A 14275-nucleotide genomic window follows, 5' to 3' on the forward strand; every position below is an offset into this window, starting at 1 on the left:
AACCCCTCCTCTCCCCGGGGTTTGAAACGGAACGTGTATAAACTGCGCAGGCGCGGCGGGCGAGTGAGAAACAGGAGGTGAGGCTTGCGGCCTACAGACGAGAGCGGCTTGCGTGACGACCGGTTTCAGTTGTGTTGTAGTTTTTATTTTTAACGCTCCTCCTGCTAATGCACAGCAGCGGATAACTGTACTAGTCTAGGTCTCTTTTCTCCCTTCCTCCCTCGCCTTGTTTGGGGGAAAAGGTTTCGGTAAGAGACGCAAAACCGATTCTACATAACTTGAGACGACAATTCCACCACGGAAGCTAAAGGCGGAAACGCACAGTAAGTACAGCGGCCATTGTTAGTATCCATGCCTCATGTCTAGAGCGGCCTGGCGGGATAATACGAGCGACAGAAACGTGTGTTTTGTTTCCGTGTGTGTGTGCGAGAGAGAGGGGGCAGTTGTGTAGCTGTTAGCGTCGTTAAAATGTAGGTGTGTAAGTCACTGCGTGCGTAGTTGTTGCGTAGTATTTAAATAGTCCCGGTTAATAACGCGTGTGTCCGCGCTGTTTTACATGACCCCGTAGGCACAGTATTATTGTATAACTTCCCCTCTTCATGTCGACTGTATGGGGTGTGTTTGCAGTAGGTCCCATTATATTTTTGTACCGGTAAGTGAAAGCGGTTGTGGGGGTCTGCTCAGGGTCAGGGTTGGAGGTAGTGCAGTGCAGGCGCAGTACGAAGTTCGCTGATCTCCTGTAACCTTGGCGCTTCATGCATCCGACTGTCTTCTGTTTTAAACCCTGAGAGCTACTCGCAGAAGTCTGATTTTAATATAATGCAAGCTCAGGCAACGCTTCACGAACTACGTTTACCTGCACTTTTTTTGTTGTTGCAATCTTAACCAATGACAATGAAAATGGCTTAAACTGAAATACATTGACTGCACTGAATCTATTGGTCTCATTTGAGTAAAGCTACTGTTTTGTCGAATACGTGTCGACTACATAATTGTTGTGCTGGGATCACCCAGGAAGGTTTTTATTTTCTGCAGCAACTGAATCGCAGTAGCATCCCTAGCTACTTCTGTCAAAGGGATACACATTGATTTTGAATTGTGTGGTGTTTTACATGCAGTCTTTAGTGGTTATAGTTGAGAAGCAACGTTTACATCTGAATGTGTGATACAGGACTGATTTATTAACTCGAATTTCTAAATACGGAATGTGTTCCAGGAAGTGTGAATTGCATTCAGAATACTGCACTGAAAGGCCGCATTTCCCCCTAAGATTTACAGCTTTTCTTCTGAAGAATGGCCCATCAAATCTAAACTGACATCCATTTTAGTGTTGCTTATTGTATTTTATTGCTTATAATATTGAATATTATTGCTTTGAATAAAGTGATAAGCTAAATCTGTTTTCTCCTGTCCCCTCTGATTCCCTCCACCCCCATCTTTTTCTCTCAGAGGGGAGATGTCCTACTATTCGTCTTCTCGAAGCTCCTCCCGCTCCACAGATTGCAAGGTTTACGTGGGTGACCTGGGCAATGGCGCGGCCAAGGGGGAGCTGGAGCGGGCGTTCAGTTACTATGGGCCCCTGCGGAGCGTGTGGGTGGCCAGGAACCCACCTGGCTTTGCCTTTGTGGAGTATGAAGACTCCCGAGATGCTGAGGACGCGGTGAAGGGCATGGACGGCAAGTGAGTGAGGGGTGTGGAGGGAAAGAGGGCTCAGAACAAACTCAATTCTGAGTGTAGGGTGCTTTTATTGTACCTGGGAATAACATCCAGCCAGAGACACACTGGCCTGAATGGTCTGTCTGACCCTGCTCGATCCTCCCATTTCCCCAGAGTGCTGTGTGGCTCCAGGATCCGTGTGGAGCTGTCAACAGGCCTGTCTCGGAAGACCCGGTATGGCAGGCCCAGCCGACGCCACTTTGACCCCAACGACCGCTGCTACCAGTGTGGCGAGAGAGGCCACTATGCCTACGACTGCTACCGCTTCAGCAAGAGAGGAGGCAGCCGGCGGAGCAGGTACCTCACGTGCTCCCTTGTGCACACTTTGTGCACTCATACCCTCTCACATGCAGGCACTCGTCAATAGTTTTTTTGTTTTGTATTTCTTCATAGTGCATAAAGGCTAATTGATGCCGTATTTTGGAATGTCCAGTATAATTAGGTTATTGCATCTCATTGACCGTTCTTCCACTGTCCTTCTGTGTGTAGGTCCCGCTCCAGGTCCCGCTCTCGGTCCCGCTCTCGGTCCCGAGGACGCCGCTATCGCTCCCGCAGCCGTAGTAATGACCGGTCAGTCCCTCCCTACTGCCACTCTTGTGTGTTTGTGTGCGTGTGGATGTGTGCTCCACATGCATGTTCACCTGCTCTGCTTTGTGCGTGTCTGGTGTATGTCACCCTCCTTGACTTTCCTCTTCTGTTCTCTCCTGACAGGTATCGCTCCCCGTCGTACTCCAGGCGTAGAAGCAGGTAACTCTCCTGTCTGCATAGACTAAACTCAGTGATACAATGGCTACAAAGGCTTCTTTTGCACTCCACGTTTCATGCATTTCAGATTTTAATTGTGCTGTTGTACAAAGTCAATATTTATATAGGCTTCAGTGCCTTTGTTTTGTGCCTCTGTGCACCAACTGAGCCAGTGGCAAATGCCACCTCCTGTGGGTTCACTATATATTGCACGACTTCCAGAAGCGGGCCTTGTATCTCTGACTTTAACTCGGCTGCGTTAAGGAGTCCAGCGAGGGAGCATCCGTTAGAATTGTGATTGGGAGCTGTGTGTTGATTTCAACCTTTTCCTTCTCCTGTCTCTCTCTCTTCCTCTGCCCTCTTCAGGTCTGGTTCCCCAGCTCGCTCTAAGTCCAGAACTCCAGTTCGCAGGTAATGTCCAGTTCAGAGTCAACTAGTAAATTCTGGAAACCGGCTTACTGAAAACTTTAGGTTTTCACCTGATGCTTAAGTGTATTATACACTGACAGGTATACCCCACTATGCACAGATTTGTTACAGCATGCATTTATGAAATTTAAAATTCATTCACCTATCAATTGTTCGCACAACAGTGACTTTGTATAGATAGCATAGGTGTTTTAAAACAAAAAAAAACAGGAATTCTATTAAAATTATTAAAATCCATGGGGAGTCAGAAATCAATCCAAGCCCATTAATTGAATGTATTTATGACCACATTTGGCACAGATTTTGATTTAAACATGAATTGTCCCGGAACTGATCTCATGCGCAAAGTGAGGTATAGTGGTGTGGTTGTGTGTATGTTCACTCTTTTAATAAAGATTTTGAAGTTGGTTAAATCTGCTGTAGTGGTGTAAATGTTAGGCAGGTAGTCAATGTTGAAGTTGAGAATTTGTTTACTCTAATGTTGGAGTCTATGTAATGAAATGTTATTTCCAGGTTCATAAAAGCACTCCTCTCTAAGGATTGAGTGTGGCCTGACCTCTCTTCCTCTCTTGCAGTCGTTCCCGCTCTCGCTCAGTCTCGCGTTCCCGGGCGCGCTCCGCCTCCCGGGCGCGCTCCGCCTCCCGGGCGCGCTCCGCCTCCCGGGCACGCTCTGCCTCCCGGGCGCGCTCTCGGTCCCGCTCTCGCTCCCGCTCCCGCTCCCGCAGCCCCAGCGCCAAGCGCACCAGGTAAGGCCCACTGCAGGGCATTGTGCTCACACTGACGTCCACACTCACAACTGACCCGCTCTGACCTGGCCCTTGCTTCCTGGGTCTTGCCCAGTGCTATCATTGTGTAAATGCTTTTTTCTTTTTTACTTTTTATAAACCTTTTTGTATAAATTATAATGAAAGATTTGGCTCTTTACCTCTCTCTCGGTGTCAGAGCTGGTCAGTCAGATTAATAACTCCTCCTCCTCCTGGCTTTAGAGAGCGCAGGGGCTTGTGTGTGATGGGTAGCAGGCCTATTTTAACTGCTGTTTTGATTCAGTTTTATTTTGTATAAATAACTGAAGTCTTGTATGTCTCGCACCTGTGTACTCCCCACAGGTGTAGAAAAAGCTTAACAAATACAAAAGCAAGACGCCACCAACATTTTTACAAGCAGACAAGGCCTGTCGCATATTGTTTGATAATTAACACTTAGATGGCACAATTTTGTTTAGTTATTTTGGTCAGAAAACTGTTTTTAATATCACTGACACCTAGAACATTGTGCTTTGTGTGTATATACTTACATTTGAGTCTGCTTTGATATAAAATTGAGTGTTAAATTCCCAGTTTTAATGTGACATTTGCACAAGCCTTATCCCACAGCATGAGGGGGTGTGAAATCTGCATGATGGTCACTGGTGGGCTTCTCTCAGCTGTGCTGAGTGTAATTAACAACGGAGGGAGGGAGGGAGGAGGAGCATAGCAAAAGGAGAGATCCATGCTTGCTCAGTGAAATCCAGCTACAGCTCCTGATTAATTTTCTTTTCTCTTGGAGGTCACCCATCCAAGAATGACCTGGCCAGACCTTGCTTAGCTTCAGAGAGAGAGAGAGAGAGAGAGAGAGAGAAACCTAACGAGATCAGACTCCAAGACGAAAAGTTTTTCTTTTTTGGTTGACATTTTTGCTGACCGCAGGAGTTCTGCGATCTCATCCCTCCCACTACCACTACTCATCCTACCCTCCGATCCAGCCCCCTGCCGCCCCTTCCAAAACTTGGTTTAACCCCAAAAGAAAGAAATGTTGAGAGACAACCTTGACGTGATCAGAACCAATTCCAAGGCTTTTTCTTGTGTAGATATAATCGACAATTGGAAAGCAAAAGTTTTTTTTTCGGGGGTGGGGGCTCCCAGGGGCTGTAGAATTGAGGCAAGGTGGGGGATGAAATAAAAAGGGGGAAATTCCTTCCACCAGCGCAAGTACTGCCCAGGGTCATCTTTGCTTTGTGACCTCCGAGAGAGAGCGAGCGCAAGCGAGCACGCGAGAGAGAGAGCTGTCCGAGAGATCAGACTCCAAGAGTTGATTCGACCGTCCGCGTCAGATAGGAGGGGGTGTCTTCCGTCGCACCTTCTGGACAGAGCTGCACCCCACCTTCACCCTCCCCCATCCCTTCCTCCCCAATTCCATCCTTCTCTTCTCCTGCCACTTCACTCCTACCCCCTCCCATTCTTCTCCTTCCTCCCCCCCCCCCTCTTCTTTCCCCCTTCACTCTCAAAATGTTCCCCTCTTCTTCCTGCTTTTCTTCAGCTCCTTTCCCTCTCCTACTCCATTTGGTACCCCCCTACATGCTCCTCCCAACCCCTTATACTCTCCAATCCTCTACCCTCTTCCTCCTCCCCACCATCCTTTGCTTTTCAATCATGGAAGTTGTGCGAGTTCAGACTCCGAGCCCATACTGGCCAGATCCTGCCACGCCAGCCTTGCTTAGCTTCAGAGAGAGACACAGTCTCAGAGGTGACGGGAGATCAGTCTGCAAGACCTCCAGTGTCTACAAGTTGTGTCGTCGCTTCTCTGTTCATGTTGCTCTGAGTTTCCGCCACTTACGAAAGGTAAAAATAATCAATAATAATATTAAAAACAGGAAACCCTTATTTCTAGTAGTGATCAGATCTCGGCCTATTGTTGTTGAGGCTTCACACCACCCCCCTCCCCCTTTACATTGAGACAGCCCAACATTTATGTATGTATTTTTATGCTTTTAGTTTCTTCCCTTGAATCCCTTGAATCCTTATCCATTTATTTTAGTGTGTTTCAGGGCTAGAATGTGTCCCCCCTCCCCTCTCACTTTTCTGTGAGTCCTGGGTCCTTTGCCCCCTCTTTCCCATATGCTAGAATAGCAGTTTGACATTTGTTTTAGGAGACTCAAGGTGGCAGCAACAAAGGTTTGTAGTAGTGCTGAGCTGAAGATAAGCAGTTGGCCATGACCAAGCAGGGAGGGGAGGGGAGGGCAGGGGGTGGGGTATGGGGTGAAAGAGGGGTAAGAAGAGAAGTGGGATTGACGATTCTCCAATTGAACGAGTGTGTGAGCAAGGCAGGAGGTCTAAACGCTACAGTCACAGCCTGTGCTAATGTCCGTGTCCGTTTCTTCCCCTCTCTCGCCCTCCCCCTCCCCCTGCTGTAGTCGCTCCAGGTCCCCCAGCCAGAGAAAGAGCGTGACTCCTGACGCAGACTGAGGGAACGGACTGCGGCCTCTCGCCCTCAAGCCTGGCGCTCTCCTGACATTTTTAATTTTTAATTTTTTTTTTAATTTTTTTTTTTTTTTAACCTCTCCTTTCCCATGCACACCCCCCCCCCATGTGCACTCACTCTCTCTCACACACACCCCTCCCTCCCTCCCCACACAGTCACACTGGTCTCTTAACTTGTTTTAGTTTTGTTTCCCCCCCATTTGTAGGTGTCTTGCTGTCTTTATTTTGGTAAAAAAAAAAAAAGAATGAAAATGTCCGTCCTCAGTCTCCCCATCTCTCCTCCCACAGATGAACATTCCAGACTTTCCTTTGTTAGTTTCCCTCTTCTTGTGTGTTCAGGTTTATTTCGTTTTTGTAAAACAATATATAAATATTTTTAAGCTAAAACTGGATTTTTGGATTTCTACACCAAATGCTTTTTTTCTTTTTTTCTTTTTTTTTTTGGGGGGGGGGGTCAAGTCAGAATTTGATCCTTATTTTAAAAACAAAATCTTGTTTGACTGTATAACTTACTGAAGCTGTCAATCAGTGTTGCTTTAAGTTTAGTTTTTTTGTTTTGTACTTAATTTAAAGGGGTCATGCTGTCAGTGATGAGTACTGACTGGAATATGTTTTAACCTGGAGAGTTCGGTAAGTCGCAATGTGGGTGACTGTGGTGATGACTACGAGATGCAGGTTTCTGTATTTTATTTCATAAAAAAAAAAAAAAAAAAAAATATTGTAATGGTCATTGTGAATTGACTTGTATCTTTGTTTAGTTTTTTAAAATAAAGTTAACCTGTATTCACACACACGCATGTGCACTCGTGTTCTGCATCTGTTTACTGTTGTGGAGTTTGGGCATGTTTCCATTGATAGCCTTTGTCTTGGGACTCGCATCCTACCAGGAACTTAAGCGTGGGATTTTAAATTGGGGTTTTTGATCTCGTCTTGGTCTTCATTGAACAGATTGTTCGCTTGTCATTTGTTTGTACTGCAAACTATAATCTGGTTGGGGGTGTGTATAGTTATCAAGTAGTTATTTGGGCTAGGGGGGGCTTGTATTGAGTGGTGTGGAAAGTCAGTCATCGGGCAGGGGTGGGTTCAAGGGCTGAGAGCGGTTGTAAATTCTTACCCTCTATTTGTTTAGGTGGGTTGGTCCATCAAGTGTGCAAATGCTTACCTGATGCCCCCTGCTTAAGTATGCATTTAATGTTAAGCCATTCCTATGTGGATTTAGCCTTGTTCTAACCCTGCTGAAATGTGTTTGGGTTTTTTGTCCCAGTATTGATTCTTGGCTGACTTTGCATCCATTTCTGATGAGAAGGAACTCCACCCTTTTGAGACTTTAAGTAGTTAAGAGGTAACTTTTCAGAAAGAGGGTCTGCAGGGGGCAGTTGAACTTGTCAAGCAGGCTCAGCTGGAAAGTTCGAGGGCAATTCCAGCTATTAAAGGATGATAATGAGACTTGCCCGTGTGCAAAACTAAAATCCGAGAGTAACCCAGGGCCGAGTCCTGCCCCAAGCGTCTGTAGACCCAGTCTGTAGAATGTTTTGTGTGGATGCCTCGAGTGCAATTCTCAAGTTTTCAGGGAAAACCAGTTCCTCCAGTTCACTAGTGGTAGGAGACTGGGTGGAGTAGGCACATTTCCCACTGAGATCAGGCCATTGTCCTTTGATCAATAAGGAGAAGCTAGGGCTGAAATTAAATATCAGCCACGAAGGGAGAGGGATCCTGATAACATTCTGGAAATTAGTTATATGGCTGCTCAGTCTTTTGTGAGTTTGCAGCAGGAATTCTTTGAACAAAAGCACATCCCTTCAAGAATATGCTCTGGCTTTAATGTCCCTTATCGACATTCGAAGCAACCCAGAAACCAATATAACCTCTGAAGAAACATCAAGGAATCAGTTCGCCAAACGTTTTGTTTCTTTAGGAGCTAAAGAGACTAGTTTGACAAGACCTGTTCTATTTTTATTTTTATTTGTTCTCTTCCCCTCTACATCACTATGTATTGGGTTGCTCCCACAACACATCAAATATGTAATTAGCCTTGCTCTTAAAGACCTGAGATGGCAGTGCTATGATCCGATCTCTGCTCAGGCAGGTTTCAGAAGTTGGTTTTGAGGTTGGATCTGTTCCCGGGTGAGCAACTTGAACAAGAAAAGGTCCTTTTTTCATGCAGGCAAACTGGAAATATTAGGAGGCCAGATTGTCGAATTGCAGGAACAATCAAGAAGATCCAACATTTGGCTTCTCAGTCTGGATGAGAATTTAGAGGTAGCTGATCCAGTTGGATTCCTGAAAAGATCAATCTCTGCATGGTTTCCTGCCTTGGCTCACTGTGATTTTGAAATTCAAAGAGCACAACGTGTTTATCATGTCAAAATGGTTCCTACAGGCAGTACTAAGTCTCTGGTTTTTATTTTCAAGCTTCTCCGTTTTGCAGACCAGGATCTCATCTCAGTGAACAGGAAAGCTGGAACTGTTTGTTCTGGGTTGGTCCCAATTTGTTTTTCCTTCCAATTTCAACCCCACAATAGCAAAGACGAGAAGTGCCTTTTCTGGGATATGAAAATCTCTGAGAAGCAGGTGTTCAGGTGTTGTCCTGTACCCTGCCATTTAAGGTCCTCCACAGAGGGAGCCAACATTTCCTGCACTTGCCACAAGAAGCTGAATCTTTTCTGTTTACCAAGATTGGGAATCCATCTACTAATATGGAGCAGTAAGAGTTTTTGCAGTTTCCGCTCGGTAAATTAGCACACTAGACTGACTCAGTGTACTGTAGATAATACATCACAATCAATTCATTTCTGAACTGCCTTGTTACTTGGATAAAACATGCTTAGTTTTCTATATGAACATACACACACACACACACATAGTGCTTTGCAGTAGTATTCAGACCCCTGACCAATTCTCTCATTACTGAATTAGAAATGGTACATTGAATTTTTGTTCCATTTGATATTTTAGTGTTAAAATTTAACTCAATTATTGTAAGAAGACATTGGGTTTGTGAGGGGAAATATTTGTAAGAAAAATAACTGAAATATTGCTTGCATAAGTGTTCAATCCTGTGGTGCTGCCAGGGGTGGTTGCACCTTAATTGGGGCCTATACTCCCCAGTCAAAGCCATGTTGCCCTCTCCCTCTGCCCTAGATCTGTGCAGAACCATGGACAGTGACACTGCACCTAGTGCACTTCAGCACCAGTGTCAGTCCACTAATCTGCCTCACTTGAGGAGCAATAGCAGAACCAGCTGCCACTGAAAGCTGACAGGACAGAAATGCAATGGGGAAGTATAACCAAGTTACACGGGTCAGGGCCAACCACTTTGCTTTTGGGTTTCAGGTATCTGTGTGGCACCCTGATACACTTCCCCCCTCACTTTGCAGGTAACTAAGCAGAAGCACTACCAAGGAATCTCACAGATGGTGGTGTACAGAGAAACGAAAACAGGAAACCGTGCTGCAATCGGTTCTTTCGGCTCTATTAGTCTTTGCCGGTCTTGATGAGAAATATGTATTGTTACTGCTTTTGTGGTCTTTAATTGAATTGGAATTTACATGATTCACCACAAACCTCCCATGGCCACTCTAGCACTTCCCTCAGACATATTACATCAAAATATTATATTTGTAGGGAAATTCAATCGTGGTTAAACCAGGCGAGCTTTACATTTGTTTTTCTTAAATGGAATAACAATAACAAATAACGCCCCCTTGATAAATGCAGTGTTTTGCTGCACTACAATAATAGTAATGATTAAAGCCTTATAACATATTTGTATTCAGTATTCATTTGGATATAATAATCGGGAGTTGTCTGCAGTCCTTGATACTGTAAGAGCATTATTACGCTGGCAGCTATCCTACACCGGTTGTGATGCTCCCTCACTGTGACGTGCTTCTCCAGGATCAGTCCCTCCACCGTGCTCTGCAGGCAGGGTTGGATTGGGGCTTTGAAACGGCACTAGAATTCAATGACAATAGCGGCCCAAAGGAATAAGTATTACAATCTCCCTGCACTATGTAATTGATGACATAGAACAAGTGTGATACGCACACTGTGTCCTATGTTGGATTATTTTATAGTGCTTAATAAAACAGCTACTGTTATTATTTTTCCGGTATATAATACAGCATATTATTTTAATTATTAAATTTCCACCACAATATACCACTATTTTCTTATGCTGCTTGAGTCAGCAATGATAGCCTATCACTCCATTTAAAAAGTAAAACTTTTGTAGAATAACCTATTAATGATGATATGGAAGTCTCTATACAGCACCAAGTCAATTTCACCCAATGCAAAACAGCGATTATGACAACAGAAAAAATGTCCTACATTAAACTGTAAGAAGGCGTCGCAAGAGTTCACTCCTCTCTGCCACCTTGTCAATTACTTAATCTGTTTCAAGGGTCATTAGAATATCCTTCTCTGTTGACATCAAGTCCACACTTACAATCACCTTGACAATATCAACGGTACGTTCTAGTATCTGACGATTCTTTTTTTCATTCGTTCTCGTCGACCTGTCATTTGTTTACATTTCAGTAAGTCTGCAGTTCCTGCCTTGTTGGCCGTTGGCAAATACGCGTCAACACAATCTCCATGTACATCACTACCTTCTGTTCCTCAATCCTTTGATGGACATGTCTCCAGTCTGTCATCCCAGTGATGGAGGATTTTGTGAAGCAGGGGCCAAAATTAGGGCGAAGAAGAATGAGGAATTTCACTGTGGGGGGTCTGTGGGGTGTCTGGGAGGTATGCAATCTGCTAAAAACAAAATGTAAGGAAAAAATATATATAGGCGTTTTCTCTCTCATACTATTGTTTTATAAGGTGTGTCTATAAACTTATTTTTACAAAAATTCAAAATTCTGTCCGACTCTGCTGGAAAAGGTCCAAGGAAGCATCTGACAGACAGCGTCCATCAAGAGAAGAGAAACTGCCAGCAGAGCAGCACAGCTCAGTGATTATAAAGAGACTCAGACAAGCTGGACACACAGTACGGAGGCCCAGCAATGTGCAACAGGTGTGCAAATGTATATATTATACACCTTCCTCTCCACAATGTTACCTGTGCTATTTAGGTTTTTCACAAATGATTGTTAAATGGTGACACCTTAATGAAAGGTGTCAGCCAAATGAACAATAATCATTACATCATTATCAAAAACTACAAACTCCAATTTTTCAGGAGTCTATCCCCCTAATACACAACATCTTGAATACTCTGAGGGATAAGGGTCTCCTCAGAAAAAAAGTATCTAAAAGGGGAAACAGAGTCTAGACGCCACAGATTTTATCTATTGCCTAACATTCAAAAAACACCTGACCTCTAGACAATTCCTTCCATAATTCCACCTGGAAGACCCATAGTTTCTGACTGCGGTGGTGAATCTTACCACATTGCGGAATACATAGATCACTTTTTGAATCCAATTTCCAAAACACACCCAAGCTACATCAAGGATACTTATGATTTTGTGAAACGAGTTAAAACAACAACATTCTGAGATGGACTTACTCTTGTGTTTTGGATCATTGTCCTGCTGCATAACCCAATTATGATCATGGACTGATGACAGGAGATTCTCCTTCAGACTTTTCTGATAAAGAGCAGAATTCATGGTTCCTTCTATTTTCTAGGCCCTGAGGCAGCAAAGCATCCTCACACCATCACTCTACCACCACATTTGACTGTTGGTATGATGTTCTTATTGTGAAATGCTGTGTTACATAGCGGGACCCATGTCTTCCAAAAAGTTCCACTTTTGACTCGTCTGTTCACAGAACATTATCCCAAAAGGCTTGGGTGTCATCAATGTGCTTTTTTGCAAATGTGAGACGAGCACTGATGTTTCTCTTAGTCAGCAGTGGTTTGCACCTTGCATTTCTTCCATGAATTCCATGTTTGCCCAGTCTCTTTCTTATTGTTGAACCATCCATGAACGCTGACCTTAGCTGAGGCTAGAGAGGCCTGCAGTTCTTTAGATGATGTCCTGGGTGTTTCTGTGACTTCCTGGATGAGTCGTCCCTGTGCCCTTGGAGGAATTTTGGTGCTCCTGGGAAGATTTCTCCATTTGGAGATAATGGCTCTCACTGTGGTTTGCTGGAGTCCCAGAGCCTTGGAAATGGCTTTGTAACCCTTTCCAGACTGATATATCTTGACAACTTTTTTTTTTTTAATCTATTCCTGAATATCTTTTGATTGCGGCATAGTGTGCTGCTTGTCGAGACCTTGTAGCCTACTTCACATTGATGGTAAGATCCTATGTAAGTAATGTTTAGATTCAACAGGGCTGGCAGTAATCAAGCCTGGGTGTGTCTGCTCTAATTTAATCAAATTATCATTTACATTTGGTTAATTGGTTGATTGAGTAACTAAGAGTGCAAATACTTTTTCACACAGGGGCAGGTGGTGTTGGATAACTTTTTTCCTTCAAAAATGAATTTTGTGTTTACTTGTGTTCTCTTAGTCTTATATTACATTTTGTATGGAGCTCTGAAACCATTTAGTGTGACAAATATGCAAAAGTTGAGGAAATCAGGAAGGGGGTAAATACTTTTTCACGGCACTGTACTTAGGTTTCAAAGAATTTGCACCCAGAGGTTAGAGTTTCACACTGCAGTTAGAGTCTTGCTTCAGGTTCTCTTGCACAGAGGTTATGGCCGTACATTCCGTGGAAAAATAAAAAAAAACACCTTTCTGGTCCCAGTTCCCATAATTGATGAGCATATTATTCCACTCATATCCATCTACTCTGGTCGAACAATGGAGATACACAGGAGAATGAAAGATAACATCAGAAAAGGCCAACAAGAACTGGGCCTTCTTCCGGGCTGTAAAGTCATTTCGGCCTATCATTCAAACAAAAATGTACAGGACCTACTGGTACACAGTAGTTGCTCCTTACAGCCCACGACCTTGTACACAAGAAGGCTTGATGAGACAACTTACTTATATCACTTCTCTTAAAACTAAAATTGCATACCCCCTTCAAACAGGCCTGGACCTCCACACTCGTAACATAATCTATGACATCTGCTGCACAAAATGCCAGAAAATATATTAGGAGAAACAGGCAACACATTATTGGTCAGACTCACCCAACACAAGTACAATATCATATACCACACTCATCTGGTACATTTTATACAACATTATCTGGAGGCCCTATATATCATCGGCATACAATCCAACCTAAATTGGTACAGGAGCCAAAAGAAAAGGTTGGAAAAATCTTGGATAGCAAAATTAGAAACCATAGCCCCAAATGGGACTAATCCAGCCTGGCCTGCTCAGATATTAAAATTGATTCTTTCTCCTTCCCTTTTCCTAAACACCTCCTTCACTAAAATTGGAAATTGGAAAGCCCATGCACAGAGTTGGGATCTCTTTACCCTAACCCTAACCGTATACTGGTTAATTTCTCCAAAAACCTAACCCTAAATACTTTTGTCATCCCCTAAATCTTCATTGTTTGTATTTTGTTTCTCTTCAAACACCCAAAAACCTAAATCCAACCCCAACCATAAATCTACAGTGAGGGAAAAAAGTATTTGATCCCCTCCTGATTTTGTATGTTTGCCCACTGACAAAGAAATGATCAGACTATAATTTTAATGGTAGGTGTATTTTAACAGTGAGAGACAGAATAACAACAACAAAAATCCAGAAAAACGCATTTCAAAAAAGTTATAAATCGATTTGCATGTTAATGAGGGAAATAAGTATTTGATCCCCTATCAATCAGCAAGATTTCTGGCTCCCAGGTGTCTTTTATACAGGTAACGAGCTGAGATTAGGAGCACTCTCTTAAAGGGAGTGCTCCTGATCTCAGCTCGTTACCTGTATAAAAGACACTTGTCCACAGAAGCAATCAATCAATCAGATTCCAAACTCTGCACCATGGCCAAGACCAAAGAGCTGTCCAAGGATGTCAGGGACAAGATTGTAGACCTACACAAGGCTGGAATGGGCTACAAGACCATCGCCAAGCAGCTTGGTGAGAAGGTGACAACAGTTGGTGCGATTATTCACAAATGGAAGAAACACAAAATAACTGTCAGTCTCCCTCGGTCTGGGGCTTCATGCAAGATCTCACCTCGTGGAGTTTCAATGATCATGAGAACGGTGAGGAATCAGCCCAGAACTA

The 14275-nt window shown here is 43.8% G+C and overlaps 1 protein-coding gene across 4 annotated transcripts; it reads left to right on the plus strand.

Moving 5' to 3' along the window:
• The first annotated feature begins 46 nt into the window (after positions 1-46).
• Positions 47-6918, plus strand: srsf7a (serine and arginine rich splicing factor 7a). 4 transcript variants are annotated; one of them, XR_010816752.1, is made up of 9 exons: positions 345-652; positions 1450-1680; positions 1831-2013; positions 2206-2286; positions 2428-2463; positions 2827-2871; positions 3465-3635; positions 4435-5486; positions 6059-6918. XR_010816752.1 is itself a non-coding variant. In XM_066703807.1 (8 exons), exons 2-8 carry the CDS (start codon positions 1457-1459, stop codon positions 6108-6110), a joined length of 792 nt encoding a protein of 263 aa, XP_066559904.1. In that variant the 5' UTR covers positions 47-323; positions 1450-1456; the 3' UTR covers positions 6111-6918. The 4 variants fall into 4 exon arrangements, 3 of the variants coding, with proteins under 3 accessions (XP_066559904.1, XP_066559903.1, XP_066559902.1); XM_066703807.1 differs by lacking the exons at positions 345-652; positions 4435-5486 and adding an exon at positions 47-323; XM_066703806.1 differs by having other exon boundaries at positions 4435-6918.
• Positions 6919-14275: the final 7357 nt, after the last annotated feature.

The sequence above is a fragment of the Amia ocellicauda genome, chromosome 5, assembly GCF_036373705.1.
Source record: "Amia ocellicauda isolate fAmiCal2 chromosome 5, fAmiCal2.hap1, whole genome shotgun sequence".
Lineage (NCBI taxonomy): Eukaryota > Metazoa > Chordata > Actinopteri > Amiiformes > Amiidae > Amia > Amia ocellicauda.